The 26488-nt window shown below is 56.4% G+C and overlaps 1 protein-coding gene across 10 annotated transcripts in view; it reads left to right on the top strand.

The window, feature by feature from the left end:
* Positions 1-1907: 1907 nt before the first annotated feature.
* Positions 1908-26488, top strand: part of IGSF21 (immunoglobin superfamily member 21) — a 242232-nt gene continuing 217651 nt past the window's right edge. For 2 of the 10 annotated variants that reach the window (XM_070600964.1, XM_070601010.1), the window contains exon 1: positions 1908-2005. Coding sequence is in view for 8 of the 10 variants with exons in the window: in XM_070600972.1 (XP_070457073.1) it covers positions 2621-2690 (70 nt within the window). In the remaining 2 variants the exon portion in view is untranslated. Of the gene's footprint in view, positions 2006-2232; positions 2691-26488 lie in introns of those variants that run through there. The other 8 variants (XM_070600953.1, XM_070600942.1, XM_070600972.1 and 5 more) reach the window with 7 other exon arrangements.

Raw genomic sequence — 26488 nt, 5'->3', positions numbered from 1 at the left:
CCAATAATTATAATACAGGGTGATGTTAAGAGAGAATGTGGGTGATGGGGAGTCCTGGGGCTGAAGGAGTCTTAACTGAGGTCTCCACCCCCCCGGCACAATCCTTGGCCCTTGGAGGCAGCCCTCTCTTGCCTAGCAGCCTCCTTTCTTCCTTGCTAGTCTCTCCCAGGTGTCATTCACAGCTGGCATAATGGAGGTGATTGTCTAGCCGCTCCCTGGTGCTCCCGGGAGGGTCTCTTTCCCAGCTGATATGGACCTGGGTTGGGAGAAAGCATCACCCTAGGGGCCCCTGGAATCCCACCTCATGCCTGGCTTTCCTCTCTAATGGCTGGGCTGCAGTGAATGCAGGCAGCAAGCCTCCCCCATGCAGGGTTTCATCTGGTGAACTGCGGCCCGTCCACCTGCCTGGGACTGCGGAGTAGGAATGCCCACACGGTGCTGCCTGGCACGTGCCAGCAGAACTCAGACCACCAGGAGGGTCCTCCCAGCTTGATGCTGCTTCCCAGCCAGGAAGGCCCATCCACAGAGGGCTTGGCACCTGGGATGGATTCGGGTTCTGCTGGCTTTTTCCTGGGCCAGAGGTGGGGAGGGGAAAGGGCAGAGAGGAGGCAGGCCCAGACTGTGCCCCACGGTGTGGCTGGGTCGGCCCAAAGAGAGGGTGTAGGGAGACGTGACCTCAAGATAGCCCTCAGCATCTTGGAGAAGGGGAGACTCAGGTGGGTGGGGGTGAGAGGGAGCAAGGAACAGGCAGCCAAAGGGAGAGGAAAGGGCCTAAGCCTCCAGTGTTCAAGCCATAGCCAGCCCAATCAGCCTGGCAGCCAATTAGTCTGATTCAAAAAAAAAAATTCCCACATAGGGACAAACTGTAATCAAACACCTATTTATAAGGGTTTATTACGATCATTATTATTATTTTACTGAGAGGATCATTCTAAAGCCTGTCAGGTGAACATAAGCTTTCAGACCTTCATAAATGCAAATCGCTCCTTCCCCAGGGTGGGCGGCCAGCAGCTGCAGTGGATCTGCTTTGGGACAGGGTGTGGTGAGGCTTAGGGAGGGCAGACGGAGGGAGCGGCTCCCTGCCGCAGAGCATCTCTACACAAGACCGGCCAAGAGACAGCTTAGCACCCACCCACTGCCCACCCTCCCCCACCCCCTCCATGGGCTGCTGGAGATGGAACTGGGTACAGACCCATTGCCAGTCTAGGTAAACAGAGCAACGGCCTGATGCAGCCACCTGGCAGAACTAGGGCAGCTGGGAATTCTCCATGGAATGCCATAGAAAGAACACCAGGTCAAGAGCGAGAGAGCTGGGTTCTGAGCCCAGTTCTGTCCCTGGCTGTGCTGGTCTTTCTGGGCTGCAGCTTGCCAATCTCCTGGGTCCCTGCCAGGGGTGAGATCCCATGCTCTGAACTCCCCCATCTAACCTCACCCCCAGCCCACTCCAAGGACGACAGTACTTCTCTGCTCCTAGGAGACCTGAGCTCCAGCCTGGCCTGAGGCTCAATGGGGTGTGTGTGTGTGTGTGTGTGTTGGTGAGAAGATAACACCTAGACAAAAGTCCCAAACCCCATTCCTCAGGCTTGGGGAGGAAAGGTGTCAGGCCCGCCAAAAAGGTGAAAACATGCCAGGCGGAAACAACCAGTTCCTCACTGGATCCAAGAACGTGGCTATTCTTGGAAGAAAGGACAAAACATATCGCACCTCCGTGGGCTCCTGGGGGCGGGCAGCCGTAATTTGGGAAGTTTCACAACACTGATGCCCCTAATCCTTCTAAGGGCAGTAATAGGTGGCAAGGCCAGCACTCTTGGGCCACACCCTGCCTGCTCTGCTCCACGAAGGCATCGCTTCTCACGGGAGGTGCCTCCCTCCATCGCTGGGGTGGGAGGGGGTTGGTCTCAGGAATGGGATTAGGTGGAGGGAATCAGATGGAGCTTGGCTTCCGGAGGGCAGAGGTGCTCGGTCAGCTGGGGAGGGTTATGAAGCTGAGGGCAGCAAGCGAGTTGTGAGTGAGGGGGGGAGCCTGGGGGGAGGAGAGGGGAGGGAGACGGGGAGGAGGGGGAGGGGGCCTGGGAGGGGGTGAGCTCTCCTTCTCTCTGCAATAAATCGGCTTAGCGGACGAGGGCCGAACAGCCCAGAAAGGATTAAAGAAAAGTCTGTATAATACAGCGGAGAGCGCGGCAACGGGAGGGCGGGGAGAGGGGGAGGGACGGAAGGGAGGGCGCGGGGAGGGGGGCGCTCGCGCCGCCGAGAGAGGCGAGCGCGAGGCAGAGAGAGCGCGATTCGGCTCCAAACTCCGGCGCTGCAGCCTCTTCGACTCCGGGCCGCGGTGGGCGCCGCGCGCAGCCTGGGAGTCGGGGAGCTGGGAGCCGCGGCGCGACCGGAGGACTCCCCGAGCGCGAGGGTCGCGGCGCCCCGCAAAGCCCGAGCCGAGTCGAGCCCGGCGCCCCGGCCGCGGCGGCATGGGGGCGCCCCCGCGGCGCCCCACGCTGCCCGCCACCGTCGCGGCCGGCGGCCGGAGGCAGGAGCGCGCCTGAGCCCATGGCGAGGGGACCCGCCGCCCGCGCTCCCTCTGCCACCGCCGCCGCCGCCCCGCCACCGCCGCCAGCTCCCGGGCACCATGCGAGCCGCCCCGAGCCTCCGCGGCTGCGTCTGCCTGCTGCTCGCCGCGATCCTGGACCTGGCGCGCGGTGAGTGCGCGGGCGCCGGGCCGGAGCCCCAGCTGGGGACGCGCGCGGGGGCGGGCCGCGGGGAAGGGCGCGGGCCGGGGTCGCTCTCGAGAGGCTCGGGGTCCCAGCACCGCTCCTGGCCTGGGGGCCTGTGGAGCCGGTCGGCTGGGCGAGGGAGGGAGCGTGTCTCCGGAGGAGAGAGCGCTCGTGGGTCTGTGCCAGGGTGTGTGTGTGTGCGTGTGTGTGTGTGTGTGTAGGAGCGTGTGTCTTTGTTGCGTCTATGTCTGAGGGTGTCCGGGGAGGAGCTGTGTGGAGAGGGTGCAGGAGTGTATTTAGAGATGTGAGTGTGTGTGATGGTGTGTGAGGAGCGAGTGTCTGGAGGGGTGTTTGAGTGTCTGTCAGTTACACGGAGAAGGTGTGTGTGTGAGAAAGAGTGACTGGTTGGGGGTGTGAGCGGGTGCCAGCTGCTAGGTGAGGACGTGAAGTGTGTGAGCTCGTGTCATTGCATGTGTGAGCGTGTTAAAGGGCGGGGAGCATGTGAGGTGTGGCGTTTCACGCGTGTCCCAAGTATGCGGGTCTCTCTAGGGGTGTGTGACAGCTGATGGCTGTATTTCTGTGGGGGGGGGGGGGAGTGTGTGTGCATAGGAGGTGAGAATGTGACACTTGGGCAGGAGTGTGTGTATCTAGGATGTGTGAAGATTCAGGCGCGTGGGGTTGTGTCGCTTCGTGGGTCGGGAGTATGTGTGCATGCGATGGAGTGTGTGGTTCTAGTGTGGAGGGAGGTATGGATGCGACCGGGGGCTGAGGAGGTGTGAGCAGCGGTGTGTGTGTGTCCCGCGTGGACTTGGTCCCAGGCTGGGCTGAGCCAGCTGGAAGGGGGTTGAAGCTGAGCGGGGTCTCCAGAGCGAGCGACCGGTGGCTGCGCAGCTCCAGAGTCTGGGGTTCGCAGCCCCTTCGGTGCCTCCCGCCGGGCGCCGCCTGGTGGGTCTTAAGTGATGCCAGTAGTCGAACCTGGCGACCCCGGCACCTTTTGGGCAGTGAGCCGACGCGTTGGCTATGAGCCTGGCGGCAGGGAGGCGGGACCAGCGAAGAGCCGCGGGCGCGGAGACTAGAGGGTCCGTGTCCTCGATTCCCCCCTAAGCCTAGTGCCAAACCTGGGTGCCGAGGACCAGCCCGGCGGGAGCCACAGCCTGGTTCAACCGCGGAGGGAGAGAGAGACGCGGGGTGCCAAAAAGTAGCCACTGAGACCAGTAAAGTGTCAGTCCATACCCCAACAGCGTGATGGGGGCGGGATAGGTGGGGGGTCAGTGCTGTCCTCTGCCATATGCCTTGTCCTACTGGGAGGGGCCTAGCCAGGTTCTGAGAGTGCCTGCCGGGAAGGGGTGCCCCGCCTAAAATAACCCCACCGCCTTCTACCCGGAGGTCCTTGGAGAGCGCTGGGTCTGCGGATGGGCGAAGCTGCAGAATTGGAGCCTGAATGGTGGCCCTGCTGGCAGAGAGGGGGGAGGGATTGGAGTAGCCCAGAGGGAATGCCAACCCCGTACTTTGTCCGCCTTCCCTTGGAGCAAGAGTCTTTCAAAGTGGATTAAAATCTCCCCCCAACTTTGGGATGAGTGCTCCCTCCCTTGGATGCCTCTAGAGGGAAAGGTTATGGGGTGGGGGTGGGGGGCAGGTCAGGGTTCCGGCGCTACCGAGAGTGCGCTGGGCTTTGTTGAAAACCACCGGAGCACTCACCTGGACACTGCAGGGAGCTGGGGTGTGCGCTGGGGACGGGAGGGGAGCATCCTTTCTCCCCAGAATACACAGAACAGAGAGACACCACAGGGGTGGGGACGGCGACTGATGGGAAAGACGTTGGTGGGAAACCCCGCTCCGTCCAGACCCCACCCTGCGAGCTCTCCCCAGACCCTGAGAGCAGCCTTCTCCGGGCTGCCGAACCGCAGAGAGCTGACCCGGCGTCCTGGCGCCTCCGCTGCCCTCGGCCGCCTCTGCAGCTGCGGGAGGCGGGGGCTCGGGCGCCGGGGAGAGCGCGTCTGGGTCGGGGAAGCCGGCGTGGCCTCTGAGCGCCGCTGCCCCGGGCGAAGGAGGAGCGCCGACCGGGATCGCAGACGGGAAACTTTCCAAGCCCGGGGCGCGGGCGGGGGTCCCGGGCCGCCAGGGAGCCCTCTCTCCTCCGCAGAGGAGCCGAGCTTGCACGAGGGTGGGGTCCCTCCTTCCCGGTTCCCTTTCACGCCCACGAGGGGGCGGGGGCACGAGAAGGGTCCGTGCGAGATGCAAGAGGCCGGCTTGCCGGAGGAGGGCGCCCTTCCTGGATGTGACGGGAACCATGCACCTGGCAGTTGGCTTCGCCGGGCCATCTGCCAGGCGCTGCCTCGGAGGCGGGGAGGGTAGAATCCAGGGCAAGCATTCAGAAACGTTCCTGCCCAGTGGGGGGCGATGGCGGTCACTACTAGATAGGGACATGGCCAGTGCGCCCTCGCCCGTGCTGCCCCTATGGGTCGCAGAGCAAAGGGGCTCAACTTTGGAGAGGTGTGTCCGCGCACTGGAAGAGGGGAGTCCTGCCCCTGGCTCCCCACTCCCCAGTATCTGACTCTCCAGGGGAGACACTCACGTTTCTTGGGTCTCCCAGATCACCCAGGAATTTACCTGGCCCGGGCGCTTCTGGGGAGGAAGTCCTGCATTTGTGCCTGTGTAGTGGCGGGGGAGACAGAGGGCACCGGGGATTGGGGGGGAGGGCGGGGGAGGAGAATGGTTCTTGGATCTGCCTCTTTCCCCCTGGGAAATTCTCCGCGAAGATTAGGGAGTGGGCACGCCCAGTTAGGGCGAGTCAAAGGCCCCAGCGAGAGCCTGGCCGCTTCTCTCTTCTCAGCCGCGTGTCAGCTGGTGGGAGGGATGGCGGGGCTGGCTCGGCTGGGCACGGAGACTGCGGGGGCTGTGCGCGCGCGAGCTGGTGTGAAGACTCTATATATTCATCCCCCTTCCCCACCCCCACCTCACGCCTGGACCCAGCACGGTTCCTTCTCAGCCCCAGGCAGGAGATTTAAGGACCCAGCCCCGCGCAGGCTGCTCCGCCCGGGCCCCAGCCGCCCCGCCCCCAGCCATAAGCTCCGCCCCCTTCCCTCCCCGGATGCAAACTGGCTTCCCCTCCTCCAGACGTTTTACTAGTTTTTGCTTTTTAAGTGCAGAAAATGTTAGAGCTGGAAGCGACCTCCGAGATCACTTACTTCAGTGGTTCTGAAACTTCTATTTTTTAGCAGGAGAACCCTTTTAGAGTGGGAACTGATGATCACCCCCCTAAAACTCTAATGCCTTGGGCAAGATGGTAGACGCAAGAGGAGAGCTGCCTGGTCGATACGGGGTCCTTCCACACAAGTCTCCTTAAGCAATTGAGATTGCTCCTTTCCTAATATCACAGCTGGGCTTTCGTTTCCTCAATAGCCACGATTATATGGATCAGCTGCAGTGTGTGAAGCTCGCGCTAGCTGCTGCGCAGACCTCACGCAGGCTGCAAGATGGGTTTAAGCTCCTCTTGTCACAGATTAGGAAACTGAGGCTCAGGGTTTTAAGACTTGTTAGTGACTGGAGTTAGGGCTCCTTCCAGCTCCTGCCTGGTCCAGCCTCAGGCTCCCTCTTTCCTTCCAATGTTCCCTCTCTCAGGCTCCCCAGAATTCCTTTGTGGGGGCAAGGTACCAGTGATGCCTTAGATTGGCCAGCTACCCTGACTTTGCAGAACATCTGTCACACACACTTGAACTTCACTGCAGTTGCAGGAGGGGCCCGGGGGCGGGGGAGGGAGATGGAGGAGTTTAAGTGACCTACTCCGGTTTCTGGGTTACAGCGGTCATGCCTCCAAAGGCAGAGGCCCAACAAAGAGGAGGCTGGTTAGTTCTGTTAACTGGGTGCCCTAGGGTCTGTGTAGGCGTCTCACCTGGCTTACCACCCTGTGCCCCTCTGCTATATCCCCAGGTCACTTGAAATTCACTTATGCGTGATTTTATGCAAACACCCAACAAGTGTTTATTGTATACTGACTATGTGCCAGGCATGGTGCTAAGCACTGGGGACGGGGCCCTGAGCGTGGGAAGGGAGTCCCTGCCCTTATGGTGTTTACAGCTTAGTGGAGAATGGATTCTTCACTTAGAGAGAGGGAGGGGCTCTATCTCTGGCACTAACTGAGCTCTCACTGTATGCCAAGCACTGTGCCATGTGCTTTGTTGTTCTTGTCTCATTTAATCCTTACAGCCACCCTGAGAGGTAAAATTAGCCCTATTTTGCAGATAAGGAAACCAAGGTTCAGAGAGGCTAAGTGACTTGTCCAAGGTCACCCAGTCAGTAGGTGGTGAGCAGAGATTCAGACCCAGGACCATCTGACTCTTTCCTTCCGCTCTGCTGTCTCCTAGTGAGAAGGGACCTTGGTCACATCCCCAGCTCCAGCCATAAGGACAGTGGCAGTGTATCCACTCCCGGGTCTGGGTGTTTTACTGCTTCCCAAACCCTCATTGAGATAGGATTATCCAGTGGGTCCATCTGCACAGATGGGAGAGGAGTGTCCCTGAATGCCCTCATCATCATTGAGAGGATGAGTGGGCGTCTGTTGTGGGCAGGGCACATCTGAAAAGAGAAAGACCTATGACGGTGACCTTCATTGCAGTGGGGTGAGAGGTTGGACACATTCCCGAAAAGATGAGTGACAATCCAGGGGAAATGTGTTGATAACCTGCTAGATGCCAAATGAACTGATCTCCCCTTCAGGAAGTTCTTGGGGGAGGAGTGGTTACTTGGGGCATTAAGGGGATGCTTCAGAGGGAAGGGAGAATTTGAGCTGGACCTTGAAGTAAAGAGAGGACGTTCATAAGCCGAGCTCTAGGGAGGGAAACGTACCAGGAGGGAAACCTGCATGAGCAGAGAGCTGGAGGCAGGACGCAGCATGGTGGGACCAGCTCGCCTCCAGGTTATCTCCCCAGAGTCTAGTTGAGGATGGGAGAAGGAAGAGTGATGTTCCTGGTAGCCACCATGTACTGCACACCTACTAGATGTTCTTGCTGCGTTAGATGCTCTCCACAGTCTGCAAGGCGTATCGTTAGCCAGGTTTTGCAGATGAGGACGAGAGGCCCAGGATCTTTCTCTCTCTTCCTTCCTTCTTTTCTCTTCTTTCTTAAATAATGAACGAGGCTCAGGATCTTTTCTAAGTGGAAGAACTGGGGGTTTCAAATCCCGGTCTGATGCAATCTGGAGACACCGCTGCTCCCAGAGGAGAGGAGAAACTGTTTATTTTTTCATCACTGGAAGGATGCAGCAGCCTCTACCATTTGCAAGAGGATGCAAAATCTTCACTTAAACGATAAATGTCAGTGGTGGTGAACTACATGATTTCTCTTCCTGAGAGGCCTCTGTCAGTAGAATAAAGTTCCTGGGAAGGACCTGGGGGCTGGGATCCTAGAAGCCACCTGCACCCTTTCAGTGGAGTCCAGTAGCCAAGGGGCCCGTGACCACCAAGGCCTGCTGGCCGAGATTCCATAGACGGAGCAAATAAATACAACATGCATGGAGCAGGAGGTGTGCAGAGCAGCAGCCCAAAGGAGGAGGAAAGGACATTGGGACACCCAGGAAAGGAATCCACCAGCCATGCCTACATCTCCTGGCAACACACCAGCTTTGCTTTGGGGAATTATGCACACTCTCCACCTGCATGCCGTCTTGGTAGGTGGCACAATCGGGTGAGGCACCCCCAGATGAGCCGTCAGACACACTTTCCCTGGAATCTGAATATTGAGCGGAGGAAGCTGGAGAACCTCTGGAAAGTTCCCCGTGCTGGTGGGGGCCCCAAGAAACTGTACTTTGCTGGTTTCCCGGACCTAATAATGATGGGACCTGCCTCCCAGGGTGCTGAGCAGGGAGCGAGTCCTTACACACAGTGCTCTTAGCTCAGTCCTTTGGGCACTGATGGCTGTTACCAGGATTAACCGTGCTTCCGCCAGACCTGCTGTAGCTCCAGCGGCGTGGGTGCCCCAGACGCCTGGGGCTTCAGCTTGTCCTTGCGTTCTGTGCAATTCCCCATAAGCTCCCACCAGTTACGTTTTTTGGCTCGAGTTGTCCAGAGTCAGTTTGTGCTGTTTGCAAGAAAAGGACCCCACCTCATTCCCTCCCCAGGGGTGATGAGCCTTAGCCTTGCTGGTCAGCCACACTTGGCAACACCTGGAGGATGGTTCATGGCCTGCTGGCTGGGGGTGACCGATTTCCCTGCTTGCTCCCCATCTTTCCCTGGAGGCCCAAGGTGTTGTCCCCCCCAGATTGAGTGCAGTCCAAGACCCAAATGGTTTGTTTCTGAGAAAAGCAGGGGTGGAGCCAGCCTCACCGTGACCCTCCCACCCCCAGCCCTAGTCAACTAGAAGCTCCGTGAAGGCAAGGGGCCCCATCTTGTTCTGCTCACTATTGAAACTTCCTCACAGAGCACACAGTGAGTGCTCAATAAAGGTTGGCTGTTGCGATGAATAAGCCACCTTTGGCCTTTAGACGTGTGCACCCTGGTTTAGAAGAGGGCTGGGTACAGGCCTTTCTGTTTTTTTGAGGAAGATTAGCCCTGAGCTAGAGCTAACATGCTGCCAATCCTCCTCTTTTTGCTGAGGAAGACTGGCCCTGAGCTCACATCGTGCCCATCTTCCTCTACTTTCTACGTGGGACTCCTGCCACAGCATGGCGTGCCAAGTGGTGCCATGTCCGCACCTGGGATCTGAACCGGTGAACCCCTGGCCGCCGAAGCAGAATGTGCATACTTAAATGCTGCGCCACCGGGCCGGCCCCAGGGTACATGCCTTTCTACAGAACCGTGTGTGACAAGGCTTCTTGTGCATGGAGCTTAGGCCGGATTCACAAGTGAACTGCCTGTTCAGAAAGTTCTGCCCCTGGAACCACGTCTGTCTTTCTGAAGACTCTCAGGTCCTCAAAGTGGTGGAGACTGTGACTCCCCCCATCCTGACTCCCGAGCTGCCAGTAGGACTTGAGAGTTGACAAAATGCTTCCATACCCATCGCTCCACTTAGTCCTCGGCAGACATGAAGATGGTTACTCTTGTGCCCATTGAAGAGACCAGGGAAACTGAGGCTCAGGGAGATGAAAAGGTAGTGGCAGGAAGTGGTTGGACTGGAAGCTGGGCTTGGTGGCTGCACACCCAGCCTTCCTTCCCTCCCCCACTCACTGCACTGCTTCCGTCAGCCCCCAGGGGTCCGAATGAGACAGGTCAGTGCCCTTTGACCAATAAGGACACTTTGACCAATAAGCAGGCGCTGTGGGCTGGGTGCTGTTGCAGCCACTTTGCAGATACGGCCTCCTCCATCCTCCACTGCCGTCCAGATGGGTGTGACATCCTCTGTCCCCAGGCGAGCATGCTGATGTGCCCATGGCCGTCTCTCCACCCCACAGACTTGGCCTGCTGAGGTTTCTGGCCTTAGCTTCCCCTCCACCCTGACTTCCGCCCTTTCTTGGCTCAGAGAGCAGGCATCTGTCCTCAGCCAGCACTGCCCCCGGCTCCTTCAACCTCCCTCCAAGTCTTTTCTGTTGCCCGCTTCCTGCCCTCTACACTGCCTCCCCCTCGCGCCACCCCTGCTGACCCAGGTGTCCCCTAAGAGTGCTGGCAGTGGCACTTTGAGCAACACTGTTGAAACGACCCTCCTCTGGGGCTGGAGATGGTCGTGGGTTGGTCTCCCTACTGGACAGAGGGCTCTTGAGGGTGGGATCCCTGCCCCTCCAGCCCTGGCGTGGGCCCTGGCTCTGAGCAAATCCTGAAGATGTGTTTGTTGAATGAATGAATGATGTCTCCTCTGAACCTGAGTGGTTTGGTCCAGACACTAGGCCTGGGCCTGTTTCCTGGTCCAGCTCAGTCACCTCCGGAAGTCCTTTCTGGTGTGAGGGTGTGTTCATGGTCCAGCTCTGCCCACCATCACTCATGTTGGCATCGTGACTGGCATCTGGGGGATGAGCCAACAGGAGAAGTTGGTGGGAAGACCAGAGGGCTTCCTGTTCCTTCTGGGTTCTCCTCAGGGTGGGGTGGGGGGAGGGTGCTGCCCTTGATTGGTGATGGGTGAGGAGATTTGGGGAAGAAAGGAAGGAAGGAAAAAAGCATGCACTGAGCAGCTACTGTGTGCCAAGCCCTGTGGCAGCCATGTTCACACACGATGTCATATTAACTCCCCCCAGAGACTCCCATTTTGCAGATAAGGAATGAGGCTTAGAGACGTCGTGTGATTTGCCGAAGGTCCCACTGCTAGTGAGGGGCGAGCTGCATTCACACCCAGGCCTTGATCGTGCTTCTCTTTCCAACTCTGAGTTTACAGCTTGAAACTGATCAGTGGGAGTATTCACACCACAGAAATCAGCTAACACCACAGATCGGGGCTCCCCCACCCCGGAGCTGGTTGTCACTCTTACCAGCACAGCACTGGGCATGGCCTTCCTTCCTCCATCACCGTCTCTGTGGAGCAGCCACCTGGTGTTAATGTACTTTGGTTTCCATCTGAACTGGGTTCGAGTCGCAGCAGGGCCGCTTCCTAGCAGAGTATCCTTGGGCAAGTCACTGCCTCTCTGAGTCACAGTTTCCTTGTCTTTTGAAAATGGACGGTGTTGTGGGGATAAATGAGATAATACATGATGCACCTGGTGTGTAATCAGGCCTCAGTCCTTGACCCTCCCTTGCTCCTGAACCCCGCGGTAGGCTCAGCCGGCCCTGGAGTCTCTGGGCGAGGCAGAGTGGGCTCCCGCTTTCTGCTCCCTGCCCTGGAAGCTGACTTCGGGGCCCAGTCAGGGGATCCAGGCTCATTCTGGACTGGCACAGACCCCGCCTTAAGGAATTTCAGGCTGTTGGCTGCCCCACACAGCATGAATGCATTTGAGAACAATAAAAGATCACGTGTAATAAATGCCTACACAGGGACTCCAGCATAAATCCTTGGGGATGACAGGGAGTGGCCCAGGAAGGCGCTGACGGATTGAAGCCATCTTGATCTTGACACGTAAGGAGGAAATCCCAGGCAGGGGGAACGGCAGGTGCAAAGGCCTGGAGGAGGGACTCAGAATCCTGCCTGGCTGTGCGAGAGCTGGGAGGCAGGGAGGCAGCTGGCCTCACCTGACTCTAAAGCACTCGCGGAGAAGCTGGGAATGAGGCTGGAGCTGTTGGCAGAGCCCCGTGTGCCAGGGCGAGGGGTCTGGAGTTGAGCCCGGGGGCCGTGGGGAGCAGTTGAAGAGAGAGGAGTGGCGTTCCCAGAGCAGTGCCCTGGGAAGATTAATTTGGCTTTTCTGGGCCACCTGAAGCTGGAAACTCTTTGGAACCTCCATCGGGTTATAAATGATTGCTCTGGGGTGCCCAAAGAGACAACGGCCTCCAGGAAGACATGCCGTTATCCGGAGTCTGCCGCCTGTCCCAGAGTGTCCAGACCCGGCAAGGAGGGGAAGCCAGGCTCCTGCAAGGCCCTGCCGAGATCGCCTGGCCTGCAATGGGGCTTCTCCAGCCGGTGCATATACATGGACCTGAACCAAGAGCGATGGGAGTAGCTTGTCCTGGGGAGAAGCTTCTAGTTCCCCAGGGGGCATGGGCTCTAGGGTGTGACCAGGGTTTGGATCCCATCTCCACTGCTTATCCAGCACGTGAACTCAGGTACCCTCTTTGTTACTTTCAGCCTCGATTTCTCCAGCTGAACTGGCAGCTCGTCATGGTGGTCTCGCAGGGTGGGGGCTGCTGGGAAGAGTAGGGGCCCTCCTGCACGGTGCCTGGCACACAGTTGGTGCGTGAAAAGTGGCTGCCACTGCTGTAATGATGTTTGGCTTCCTGCCCTGTGGTGGAATCTCCCCACGTGAAGGGGAAGAAGTGTTTACAAGTTCCGATGCCCAGGAGGAAGGGATACCAGGCAGGTTCCCCGCATTGAGCACTAAGCGAGTCCTCAGGCATAGAGTTACAGAGCGTCAGGGCCAGACGGGAGCTGAGCCATCATCTGCATTGTCTCCTCTCCCCATTTTAAAGCTGAGAACACTGAGGCCGGGGAGAGGACAGACTCTTCTGTCGGTGCACACGCTGTGCATGACGTGGGGCCCGGCCTTCTCCTTCAAGGCCCTGGGGGCCAGCCCAGGGCACATCAGGCAGACCCACCATGATGAGAGCCTTGCATGGGGGAGCATCAGGGTCCCCCAGACTTGGGCGGGGATCTTGGTGGGCTGCAGTGGGGAGTGACCCCCCAGACTCGTAAATCGCAGGAACGACTTGGGAGTCGCCAGGGAGCGAGGCAGCTGAGCCATTGGGCTTTTTTGTCCCTTTGCCAAGCTGTTCCCTTTGCCCTTTTGTTTCTTTCTGCAGAGGCACTCTTGCTCCTCCGATGGGGTTGTTTGTCACCAGTCCAGTCATTGGCGCCTCCATTATCTCCCAGCACCGCCCCTCCCTCCCCTCTCCTTAAGGCTGCCCCAGAGGAAGGCGTCCATCATGGCTGCCCTGGCATCATGCTGGGCAGGGCGGGGGCTGGGGCAGGAGTGGCGCGGATGCACTCGCGGGGCGATGACAGGGGCTGGCACGGCCAGAGGGTGGATGGCATCCGCTCCAGAGCTGGAGCTCACTGCCCAAGCTGCAGGTTTTTGTCAAGTGGGTATTCAGGCCACACGATAACCCAAGGCCAGGGGCCTGGTTCTACAGAAGCAGGTGATAAGTTGTTAATTGTCACCCGGCACCTGATGTCCCCGGCAGGGAGTGAGGTGGGGGCGGCAAAGGCACCCACATCACAAAGACTTCTTTGTTGGCTTGGGTGGCAGAGAAATGGGCCAAGCTCCTCTTGGAGGCGAAGAGACAAAGAGGCCAAGAGGCAGCATCAGAAGGTGGATTCTAAGACCTGTCGCTGCCTGAGGAGCCCGCTGGGAGGGGAAAGGCAAGCCCCAGGGGGAGAGATTCAGTTACCCAAAAGGCACGAGTTTGTGCTTCCCAGGGCAGTGTGACTCCCAGAGAGAGCCCTTTCTTGTTGCAGGAAGCAGCATAGTTCATTCATTCATTCATTCAGTCATTCACTGACTCGTTCATTGGTGCAGCGAATATTAATTGAATGCGTCCTGGGCGTCAGCACCGTGCTGTTTTAGAAATCCGGCAGAGAACGAACAGGCAGGTTCTTGCTCTCATGGGGCTTCCACCCCAGGGCTGTGCTGTTCCATCCAGGCCGTGTTTGATGACTGACATTTACATGACAACTAAACAAAGCGCTCAGCTTTTATTCAACCGAATTAAACAAAATCCAGTTCCTCAGTCAAACCAGCTGGGTCTGGGGCAATGTTTCTTGTTAGGTGGGGCCTGCCCACTGGCAAAATAACAAGGAATCATGAAGAGGCGGGTCTTCCCCTGTTCCTTTCTCGTCTTGTCCTTCCAGTTGTGCCGAGGAGAACGCCTCAGGCTGGTGACGTCATGTTTTTCACACCCTCCACTGCCCGCTAATCCGCCTTTCCAGCAAGTACATCAGGCATCAAGCCTTCAGCGAGCCAGAGGGAGCAAGACTTTTAATAGCAGTGATCTGTTTTCGTTGTAATTCTTTTTCAGTCGCCCTCTGTTTAAGGCAAGTGAGACTGGTGTGCCATTTGGGGCAGTGATTTAAATTCTCTCTTTCTTTAAAAATGGCTTATTTAAGTAAAAAATGAGTCGAGTTAAAGAAAAATGTTAAGTACAGAGGAGAGCAGGTGGCACGCGGATATGGCCAAGCTGTGAAGGTGGCGGGTGCGAACGCATGCAGTTGAGAAACCCCGGTTCAGACGGAATGGCGCGTGCGTTGGGGGCAGACGGAGTAGGGAGCCACGGTCAGTGCCGTTGTTACTCACTCGACAGCCATCAGGTTCATCAGGAAACGCCAGGCTCCACTGGGGCGTCTGAGGAGCGCTTATTAAAGGGGCTGTTTGCATGGGGCATGGGGCAGGCAGCAGGGCACGGGGCAGCCCCTGGCGGCGAGGAGCAGTGGGGAGCCATTTTCACCCATAGACGGGAAAGAGGGCTGTGTGGACAGGGCTGCCTGACGGGACGGTGGCCCTGGGCAGAGGGGTGCAGCCAGCTGCTGGGGACCTGCCAGGGGGCTTGAGGGAGGAGTCCCCCAACCTCACCCTCCTCCTGCCTTTAAGGCTCTTGCTGGTGCCGCCCATGGATCCAACCCAAGTGGACGCCCATATAGCGGGGCCTCCCAGGCACAGAGCCAGTGGAGGGGGGATGGAGAGCGAGCTGGGAGCAAACAGCAGAGATCTGGCACCGTCCTGCTGAAGTGTCAGTCTCCCATCGATAAAGTGGGGATTGCGCTACCTACGCAACAGAGGGGCTGTGATGAGGAAGTGGGACCATGTGTGGTCCTGGATGTTAGATTTTCCCAAGCCAAAAAGTAGATATGAGGAGCCAGCCTGGTGGCATAGTTGTTAAGCTCATGCACTCCACTTCAGTGGCCTGGGGTTTGTGGGTTCAGATCCCAGGGGCGGACCTATACACTGCTCCTCAAGCCATGCTTTGGCGGCATCCCACATACAAAGTGGAGGAAGACTGGCACCGATGTTAGCTCAGTGACAATCTTCCTCAAGCAAAAAGAGGAAGATTGGCAACAGATGTTAGCTCAGGGCCAATCTTCCTCACCAAAAAAAAAAAAAAATATATATATATATATATATATATGAGCATCTGAACCTGGGGCTTTAGGAAGGTGGAACTGGCTTTTCAGGGGCACGGTGAATGTGAAGGGAGCGCACAGTGGTTTGCAGAGAGGAAATGCCTGCGCTCTCCACTGTTGAGGTTGACCTTTGCTTTGTGTCGTCTCTGCTCTAGAGTCTTCAACGTCCCTACACCTCCCCTGCCCCCTGGTCTGCCTCTCTGATTGATTACTCCACCCCAGGGCACACTGATTCGTCGTTCCCCAGTCTATTTTCCGCCCTATTTCCCACAAAGAGATTCTTTCTCCTTAGATCCATTTGGGTCATCTTTCCTGCCATCCCCGCTGGCTCCTACCATGTGCAGCCTGGTCTACATCAGTCACGAACACGCTCAACGCTCCCTCCTCCTTCCGAGTGGAAAGGAAGGTGCTCTCCAAGCCTCAGCCCCTCTCAGTGGAGGCTGCTCCCCCCTTGCAGGTGGGGGAGGAGGCAGGATCCCAGGGAGCAAGTCAGCCCTTTGGACCAGCACCTCTTCGTCCCTCACCTGAGAGCTGAAAGTGCCCGTGCCACTTTAGAGGGCTCGTCTCCTGGAGCGGATGGCGTTTGGGGAGTAGCTGGCTTCTAAATGGAGACAACCATTTCTTGGGAAAACTTCTACCCGCAGCTGCCTCGGCTCCAGGCTTCTCACTTGGCTGAGGGGACTTCCCTCTTGCCCCTCTGTTTTCCTTTGTCCCGTCTTTTTTCCATCTACCTTGACTGTTCAAATTGACTTTGATGAGGACTAATTTTGCCAGTTGAGATTCACGAGATGCTTACACCGTCCGTGCTTTGCTGAAATTGCCGTGACAAATACCAGTGGCAATTTCTTCTCTGGCTCATTCTCTAAAGGGCTCCGGGCAGGGCACAGCGCCCCTGCCCGCCGCCAACACGCCGTCCGTCGACACCGCTGTCTTCCGCCAGCCCTGCTATTTGCCCTGCCCCTGCCTCCTGGCTCAGTGGCAGTGTGACCCTCTGGGGGGGCGTCGACTGCTCAGTGGGGATAAACACGCCTTAGGAAAAACTCCACCAACAGCCCCCTTGGGTCTCGTTTCCAAGTTGGCCAAGGTGACATTGCTTTATTCAGCCCCCTTTCTGTCTACCTGACTGTTCCGTTGACATGAATGAGGACTCATTCTCCAGTTGAGTATGGGGTCATGTCCTGCGGGCTGGTCCTCCCTCCATGCTGGCCGCGGGGCCTCCCTCCATCCTAGCACTGGGGTGCCACCTCTGGCTCCTGGGTCTCAGCGGTGGCTTTTGTCACCCATGTGTCTCTCTCCCTGGGTGGTGGCAGTGCTGCCTTCTGGTCAGCCAGCTCTGACGCACTCCCTGGTCCGAGCGTGGGCACACTGCAGAGACCGCCAGACTTTGGTCTGCCCTTCACCACGTTGGTCATATCTACATCCCATTTGAACTATTACTTACATCACCATTTCCTTAAAATCAAATTTGCATTAGTTCCCTCTTTTTTGATTTGTTTTGTGCAAAGGTATAACGTATAGGTGTGTTATGCTGAGTGTATATATTTTTCTTTGTTCATATTAAAATAAACATGTGACTATTTGAATTTTTTAAAAAGCTTTTCCACACCACCTAGCAGCATCCTGAGAGCCACAGTGGAAAACACCGGTTTGGTAGAAAGGGCGCCAGCCTTGGAGTTATGAGCCCCAGGATCCGATTTCAACCTCTCCTTTAACTTGCTGCGTGACTCACCCCTCTCCCCTGAGTCTTAGGTCCATAAAATGAGGGGGTCAGTCTGAACGATCGGGTTCTAAGATTCTTTGACGGGGAATAAGATTGGGAAGGACAGTCCCATCTATGTCCAGAATATTTCCTTTAAGACATATTTGATACCCCCAGTTCCCACCTGTGGGATGAAGCATCTTGCCTCCAGTGGACCTCCCTGAACAGCAGCTGTGTCAGTGACACCAATAGCCACTCACCTCCTCAGAGCACAGACTTGGCCTCACTTCAGTTCCATTCAACAGCCGTTTCTCAATTCCGTTCACCAGCACCTGCTCTGGGTCGGGCCCTCTGCTTGGGCCGGCACCGCAGGAGGGCCCAATAAGACCCAGCGTCTGTCCTCAAGGTGTTCACGGTCTCCTGGGGCAGCTAGGCAGGCCAACAAATAAATTACAGAATAATGCTGGAAATTCTAAAATTGAAATAGCTACCAAGTCCTTGCAGGAACGCAGAGAGGGAATAATTAATCTGCCTGAGGTGTTGGGGAAAGTCATCTATCACCAGAGAGGTTAAGCCCCTTGCTCAGGATTGCATAGCGGTAAGTGGCCACGCGGAGTTTTGAACCGAGGACGTCTCATGTTGTAACTGCTTTCTATGCTCTCTGCCAGTGATCCCTTCCAACTTGACCTTTTGTGATTCTAGAGCTTTTGGGACCTCCCCTCCTGATCCTATGTAGCTTTAGGGGCGGGAGCTCCATCAGCAGCCGGAGCTGGCCCTGGGCTCTGTAGCTGGGCCACTGTGGAAGGCCAGGGGCCTGGCCCACCTACCTCAGCAGTCGCCGGGTGGCAGTTCGGTTCTGCTCTGTTGTCTCTGGCTACGTTATTATTCTTCTTTCTTTCCAGCATGCTGCTAAAAGCTTCCTGCATAGCGCATGCAATCCGCTCTTTAAAATTTCAAGGGCTTTACTTAAACAATGTTATTTCCCTGGGAAAGGAGACGGAAGAGGCATTTGCGATGGTTATATTTAGTGCAGTGTGTGGGTCTGAGCAGATGAGTGTGGGGTTTGGTGGGCGTGGGGGTGACCAGGGAGATGTGTCCATGGCGATGGGCGGGTCTGCAGCTGGTCTCCCTTCCTCCTCATCCCCCAGAAAGCGTAGCCTCAGAGGGATCTTCTGGAAAGATCACTGGGGTGCTGCCTGAGGTGAACCACTGGGGAAACATACGGCTGGACCAAAAGCCCTGTCCTTCTGCTACACAGGACCTCAGTACTGAAGACATGGTGCTCCTCTCTGCCCCAGGGTCTTTGCATGTGCTGTTCCCTCTGCTGGAACTCACCTCCTTCTTTGGACTCAGTCCTGTTCGTCATTCAGGTCTCGCCTTAGATATTACTTCATTCATTCACTATTTACTCAGATACTTTCCGTCTACCTACTGTGTTCACAGCATATAGGGTACAGAGGTCGTTTGTGACTCGTCTTCATGTCCCCTGTGCCTGGCGTGGTTCTGGCACAGAGCAACCATCAGCAAGTGTTTATGGAACTAATGAGAGCCTGGAATCTGGAGGAAGGATAAAGTTGCCCTCCTGTTGCTTAGAGCCTCCTTGGAGATTCCGGCCAAAGACACTGTGAACTCTGAGTGAGCCAGTTGGGTCTGGCAGAGATTTACCTGTTCAGGGAAGGAAGGGAGAATTCATTCCCACCTTCTTTTGACCATCCATTGACCCACCCATCGACCCATCCATCCACCCACCCATCCATCCATCCACCCTCCCATCCATCCATCCATCCACCTATCCTCCATCCACCAACCCACTCATCCACCCTTCCTTCCACCCACCCATTCATCCATCCATCCACCCATCCACCATCCACCCACCCACTCATCCACCCATCCATCCACCCACCCACCCATCCATGCATCCATCCATCCATCCACCCATCCACTCATCCATCCACCCATCCATCCATCCATGCATCCATCCATCCACCCACCCACCCATCCATGCATCCATCCATCCATCCACCCATCCACTCATCCATCCACCCATCCACTCATCCATCCATCCATCCATCCATCCATCCACCATCCATCCATCCATCCACCCACCCACTCATTCATCCACCCACCATCCATCCATCCGTCCATCCATCCACTCATCTGAAAAATAGGACCCTTCCTATGTTGCAGGTAGAGTGCTGGGCACTGAGATACAGTGGTGATAGATAAAGACAAAGCCTGCCCTTCTGGAGCTCGCCTTGCAGAGCGCATGACTAGGCAGAGAGCACACATGAACGTGTGACCGAAGGGCGGGCAGTGATAACCTCGATGGAGAAGAAGGCCTGGTAAGAGTGATGGGAAAGTCAGGGACAGGCCCTATTTCTTGAACATCTACTACATCCAGGCCCTGGGGCTGTGAATAAGCACAGCCACTGTCTGCAGTGAGTCTGGGGATGGGGAGAGCCAGGACGGGTGTGGCAGTGACTAGGGAGTGCACAGTCAGGTGGGCCTCCGGTGAGGTTCTGGGGGAGGAGCTGGGTCTTGGGGGAAGGGAGGGTTTGGCAGGATTCAGCTGACTCATGGTTTTCAAACCGTGCTCTTTGGAACCCCAGTTTCCCACAGAGGTACCCCCTGGCATCATTGGGCGGCCAGAATGTGGTCAGAGTGATAGTTGACGGGCCCTTGTCCTAAGTCAGGCCAGGAGCCCTGCTTTGCCTGTTTCAGAGACGGGGCTTCTACTGAAGCTTGACTTTGAGGGAAGGAATTTGAAAATGAGTGTTTTGGAGGATGGGGAGGAAGCCTGGACCATCACGGCTGGAGGAGGGTGTGGGGTTTTTCTGTTTAGATTCAACACTATTTTCACTCTATGTGTGGGGAAATCGAGGCCCAAAGGGGCCAGTGACTTGTTCCAGGTCACCAGCAGGAGGGGGCCATAATCTGGGACAAAAGCCTCTGATTTCTGCCTTTTTCCAAACTGGAAGGGAGGCCTGTGATAAAACACCGCCTGACCCTGGACAGGTGGCATGGGGGCCATTGTACACCCCCCCCGGCCCAGCCTCAGAGCACCCCTATAACCCTCTCCTCGGCTGGCCCACTGGTCTTCCCACCCTCGTGGGAGCCTGGAATTAGACAAAATGTTTTATGATCCCACACTTCGTTATGTTTTATTAAAAGCGCCTGTGTGGCTCCCGCTGGCACATCTGCCAGGCCCGGGCCGGGGCTTCCTCTCCCTCCTCCACTGCCACCTCTCCGCAGCCGAGCAGGCGGACAGCTGCCACCCCAGCCCCTAGCCCTTCCCCCGCAGAGCAGAGCCCCAGCCAGGCTGTCAGGTGTTGATGAATAAAGGGGATCCTGCAGGTGGGGACAGACCGAGGATTTAGAATGATCACGCTGTGTGTTCACACAGCCCCATCTGGTCCCGCAGCTACCCTTGGATGGAACTGGTTCAGAGAGGTGGAGGGGCAAGTCCAAAGTCACACAGCACATTAGATGCTCCTAGTCCTGTGTGTCTTGCCCCTTCCCATGCTCCCCGTGCAGATCCAAGGGCAAGCTGACGTCCCTCCCCAGGCTGCCCGTGTTCTATCCACCAGTGACCGGTGGGAATACCGTGCTGTCAGCGGGCTCTTGGTTTCAATCTGGGAGCCAGGAGGAAAGCCCTGGCATCAGGTATTTCCGGTGGAGAAGCTGCTCTCCACTTCCTCCCGGTGGGGGTCCTGTGCCGTATCAGGGGGCCAGGCGGAGTGTGTAGAGTGTGGCCCACCCGGATCTGAATGGCAGCTGAGTCACCTGCTAGATGTGTCATTGGGGGCAAGGCGCATAACTGTCCTGAGCCTCAGTTCTCATCTGTAAAATGGGAGTGATGATATCTGCCTCGTTGGGGGGATCGCACAGGCATCTGACGCCTGGTAGACATTTACTAAATGGTGGCAATGGTTTTTAATGGGATCTGGCATGAAGGAGAGAGGGCATTTAATCAGATCTTCATTCGAGGGGAGAGGGAAGTTATAATCTTGCTTATCATTGTCATTATTATTAGCTAATACTAATGGAAGTCTCCTTATTCACTTATCAAATACTTACTGATGTCCTTCCATGCGCCCACAAGACACCCAGAGCCTTGGCTTCGTGGGGCTGACATTGCGGGGGACGAGGCAGAAATAAACAGATAAACGACCCCGCTCCAGATGGTGCTGTACTGAGAGGAGAATGCAGCAGTGCCACAGGGTACTGAGGGGCTGGGGGCAAAGCAGCTTCTCTAGATTGGGTGGTCAAGGAAGGCTTCTTGGAGGAGGTGTCTTTTGAGATGAAAGGAAGGAGAAAAGTCTGGTTCAGCTCCACTCTCATGTCTTCTAGCCAGGCCGTGTGTTTGTAGCTGACTCCTTCTCCCAATGGGGCTTTCCGTGGGCCCTGCTCCCTGTCACTAGGAATTGGCCACTTATCGTTCCTTGACATCAGCTGGCCCATCACGGTACCCCCTTCAGCCCTGGGGCAAAGGTCTGAGGAAGCAGGAGGCCAGGGGCTGTGTCAGGCACGTTCTTGACCTGCTCCCATTTAATCCTCGCAGAGCTCCAGGAGCCGGGCCGTGTGGCTCCCTCCATTTCAGAGGTGAGGGGCTGAGACTCAGAGATGTGTGCCTCATAGCTGGCGTGAGGAGGAGCTGGGATTTGAACCAAGGTCTGTCCGACTCTGTCCCTTCTGAATTAGCTGCCACCTCTTGCTCGCTGGCTGTATGCATCTGTGTGTCCAGTGGGAGGACGAGGAGACGGACAGCCCGCTCTCAGCGCCCCCTGTTCCACCTCGGACCCCCAGCGTCTGGGCTGGAGCCTCACACGGGTGGGATGAGTTTGCTGGAGGCAGGGAGCCGCAGAGTATGGATGGCTCTCGGAGCCGGCCGGCGTCGGGCAGCAGAAAGGTATTAATTAGCAGTTATTACCCGGCCGCGAGGAGGTGGAGAGAGATTAAGGTGGCGGCCTGCACGTCCGTTTTGTGGCAGCCAAGAAGCAACAGTAAATCAGTGCTATGAATCGATGCTGTAAGAGGGAGATACGTTTTAATCTTATTAGTGGTCCAGCCTTACGGGGAGCGAGGCGGGAGAGACCTCCCTCACGGGGCCTCAGCCGGGAAGGAGGGAGAGAAAGCGGCAGGCGCTTGGACCGTCTGGGATTGCACCAGGGTGGAGAACTTTGACCCTGTTGGGAGAAGCTGGGGGGATGGGAGAGGAGAAGGGAGGACTGGGTCAGCTGGGGGGGCCCTCCAGTCTCCCCAAGCATCTCTGCCAGACTTAGTCCTACTGTGCGCCCCCTCCCCTCTGTGAATGGAGGGCTCCGGGTTGGATGTCGGTCCAACTGCCGGGTCTGGATGGGGCTCTGAGTCCAGTGCTGGGCCTAGCCGTGCCCCCGCCCACGGTGGAGGCTCAGAGGCTGAGAAACCTGCAGTGGGTCAAGGGGAGGAGCAGGCACCTCTGGGTGGGTGGGAGGTGTGAGCAAGAGGACGGAGCGGGAGGGTGATGGGGAGCCGGCCTGTGAGTGCCCCCCACAGCCGAGTAGCACATTGAGGGGCATGACGTGGCCATTAGTCCTCCCAAAAGCCATCAACGTAAGCACCTTGTCCCTATGCATGGAGGGGAACAGTTACAGAGAGTGAAGGACTCACTCAGGTCCTAGCGGACCAGGATTTGACCCCATCTCTGGACACTGAAGGCCCGAATCCTTTCTGCTGTAGCACCGACCATCCCCCAGCAACAGCCGTGGGAAAACCCATGAGATCCAGCCTTTGAGTGACAAGGGGCTTAGGGACGGGACACTCATCTTCCTCAGTTCCACTCTCTGCACCAGGTCAGTGTATGAACCCGAGCTGGGCCTTGGTAGCCCCAGCCTGCAGACAGAGGAATGGTGGAGATGACCTGTATATGTGCTAACTCCCAGAACTGGGAAATGACTGCAGACTCGTGTCCCATCAGTGGATTCTGGGACCTGGAAGCCTGTTGGAGTTCTCAGGAAAGGATTTTGCTGATCTCTCCAGACCATCCTTAAAAAGTGCCCTGCCGTTATTTGAGTGGCTGGTGTTCCCCTGCTTTCTCTCCAGGCAGGGTCTGGACCTCTGGGGCAGACATGGAGGCTCTGAGCAGGCGGAGGAAGGACCAGGAGGGGACCACCGAGACAGGGTTAAGTGCATTCCTCTCTTCTTGCCAGACCAGTGAGAATTTGGCTTTAAATTTTTAACCTAAATAGAGTTATATTCATTCTCTCTCCCACTAGATGCAAAACACTTTTTTGGAGCAATTAAGAAAAGGCATAAATCAGTCCGTTTTTAAAAGCTCGGGCTGACTTTGTTGCTGGCTAAAATTAGTGTCTCCATAAGGAGGGGGCAGAGGAAGCTGGAATTGGCTTCAAGACATCCATTCACTGAGGCTGGGGGGTGAAGCCAGGCCTCTGTGCCCGGGTGCCCAGACTGTGGGGAGCCAGGGCTCCCAGCCCCATCTGGCCTCTGCTGACCAGCACAACCTTTCTGATTCGAGTCCTGTCTCAGGTCTTTCTCAATTCCCTGATGTGGTGGAAAGAGATATGGGTTTGCAGAGTGACTGGGCTTGAACTCCAGCTTCATCAAACACCTGCTGTGTGGCCCTGGGCAAGTCACTTCACCTCTCTGAGCCCCAATATCTGCATCAGACAAATGCCACCCTCCCCCCTTCAGACCTTCCCACCACCACCTGATCACCCATGAAACAGGCTTCAGATCCACGCAGCTCAGAATACAAAATAATGGCCCTTCCTCCCCTGCCTCCCGTCTTGGTTTACAATTACGCATCCTCAGCACATTTGCCATTTGACCACAGCTGAGTCCTCTGTTGGGCTGGAAGACCCTGGATGGCCTCATCTGCTTGTTCACTGCTGGCACATCGTAGGTGTACAACCAATATTTATTTCTCGAGTGAATGCAGTCATTAATGACTACATGCGTCGGTCGTGTTACCTCTCAGAGCCTCAGTTTCCTAACGGTAAAATGAGAATAAGAATGTTTCCTTTGAAGGTGAGAATTAAATGCGATAAATCATGTATGAAGGAAGTCTTCATCAAGCTTTTACTCCATGCCCGGCTTCAGGGATGGAGCAGTGAGAGCACAGGCGTGGTGCACACCTGCAAGGAGCTATGAGCGGTGGGAGGTGGGAGACGATGTCGTATGTTTCAGCACCTAGGAGAGCGCCCGCCAATCACTCTTTGTTGATGAATGAATGAATGAGTGAATGAATGGGGAGCAAGAGAATGAAGACAGAACGGAAGGAAGTCATCTCCGGCTTTGAGTCACCTTAACTCTCACCTCTGGCATCTCCACCACACATTATCTGGGGGAGATGAGTTTTGCATCAACAGTGTAGACACTTGGTTCCACTCTGGTTGGGTTGCCTCACCAGGTTCCTTGCCCTCTCTGGGCCTCATGTTCCCCATCTGGAAGGTGAGGGGGTGGGGCTGTCATCTGTTCCGGTCCCTTGTAGACAGGGTCTCAGAAGCTTCCGGGGCAGAAATGCTGTCACCTGGTCTGGCTCTTCTCTAGGCCCAGCTGTGGTACCAGCCCAGCTCCCGGGGGGAGGGTTAATGACTCATGGGCGCTATCTGCTCATCTCCAGGCCTCTTATCTGGGACATAAGCATTTAGGCAAACACATTAGGCTGAAGCAGGCAGAGCCTTTTGACAAACATCTTTGGGCTTCTCTAGGCTGGGGAGGATGGACGTTGGTGTTGGTCTGTACTCCTTAGTGCCCCTGATCCCCAAAGGCCTGTCCAGCCCACACCTTCAGGATTGATCCTCAGGTCCTGAAGATTCCAGGCACCTAGATCTTGTCCTCCACCCCAGGAACCACAGGCAGCAAGACTGAGCTCTGAGCTGGCTGCCTCCCCCACCCAGGCTGCTCAGCGAGACGGGGGCCTCAGTCCATCACGGCGAGGCAGAGAAATCCTACAAAGAGTCCCACGGCCATGTCTGGGAGATCAGAGGATTCTCTGCGATTCAGATTGATCAACAGATTTTTCTGGAAGAAAAGGGGGCTGTCACTGGCACAGGCTCTCGCCCAGGCCTGGGCTTCAAGCTTTCATGTGCATCAGCCCGTGCACCCTCCCACCAGCCCAGTGAACTGGTGTATCAGGCTCCAGTTACAGGGGGGCACATGAACCCCCAAAGCAAAGCGACTCCCTTCGGGGAACTGGGGAGAGGAACTCACGTTCACGGTGCGCCTCGGGGGGCCGGGCCCTGTCTTCCCCTAATTCTCACCTCCCACTAAGAGAAGGGAGCCAGGACTATCCTTGATGAAGAAACTGAGGCTCCGAGGCATGAAGCCACTTTCTCAAGGTCCCCCGCCTGGTGAGGGTTGGCGCCGTATTTCACACCTGGCTCTGGGGAACTTCAAAGTAGCTTCTCTGTGTCCTTTGCTACAAAGCCCACTGAGCAAAGCTACTTTTGGGAAATGAAGATATAAAGAGAATTCATAACTATAATATATTTTGCATGGATTTGTACCACGTAGGAAGGATTTTCATGTATTTATCATCTGGTGATTCCACCACAACCCTTTGAGGGAAGCGCTGTTGGTGTTTATTTAACAAATATTTATGTAGTACTTACTGTGTGCCAGGCACTCTTATAAGCACTTTATAAATATTAATGTGTTTAACCTGCACTAAAGACTCCATGAGTTAGACTCTATTATTTTCTCCATTTTATAAATGAGGAAACAGAAGCACAGAGAGGTTAAGTCATTGACTCCAGGCCACACAGCTAGTGAGTAACAGGGCCAGGATTCCATCTCTGGGGGTCTAGCTCCTGGCTCTCATCCTGAGCTCTGCTACTGTCTTGTCCTACACCTTTTAGAGGAGGAACAGGCTCAGAGCAAGAGTGACCTGTTCCAGGATGGCCAGTGGGTACCTGGCAGGACTGAGCCTTGGACGGGGCCTGACTTGGGGACAGGAGCTGCGGGACACTCACCCCTCTTCTCCCTGCCTGGGCCCCCCAGGCTCCCAGCCTGGGGGGTGATCTCTGCGTCACGGCTGAGGCTGAGGGGGTTGGGTCTGTTTCAGGGAAGCGTGTGTCTGCCCCGGGGTCGGGGCTGAAGAGAATGGGCCCAGCGGGATGGGTGGGGCCCAGCGGGATGAACAGGGTGGAGACTGTCTGTGTCTGAGCCCCACGTGGGCTGCAGAAGCAGCGAGCTTTGCGATCCTCATCTCACCATGGAAATATCGTAATCCCTCCTGGGACGTGTGGGCTCCCTCTCTTCTTTTCCTCAGCTTGGTCCTGCTGTTTATCTCAATCGATCCTTACGACGGCCTGAGAAGTGAGCAGGGTGGAGGGTAGGACCACACACACGGTCCTTCCTTCTCAGGTATTTAGTGCTGGGGGCCGTATGACTACCATGATTGTCATTACTTACACTTGGGGTTTCCACCAAGGCAGAGCCTGAGCCTGAGACAAGGATTCAGGTGC

This window comes from Equus przewalskii, chromosome 2 (genome assembly GCF_037783145.1).
Source record: "Equus przewalskii isolate Varuska chromosome 2, EquPr2, whole genome shotgun sequence".
NCBI classification, from domain to species: Eukaryota; Metazoa; Chordata; class Mammalia; order Perissodactyla; family Equidae; genus Equus; species Equus przewalskii.
This window is presented reverse-complemented; position numbering and strand designations above follow the sequence as displayed.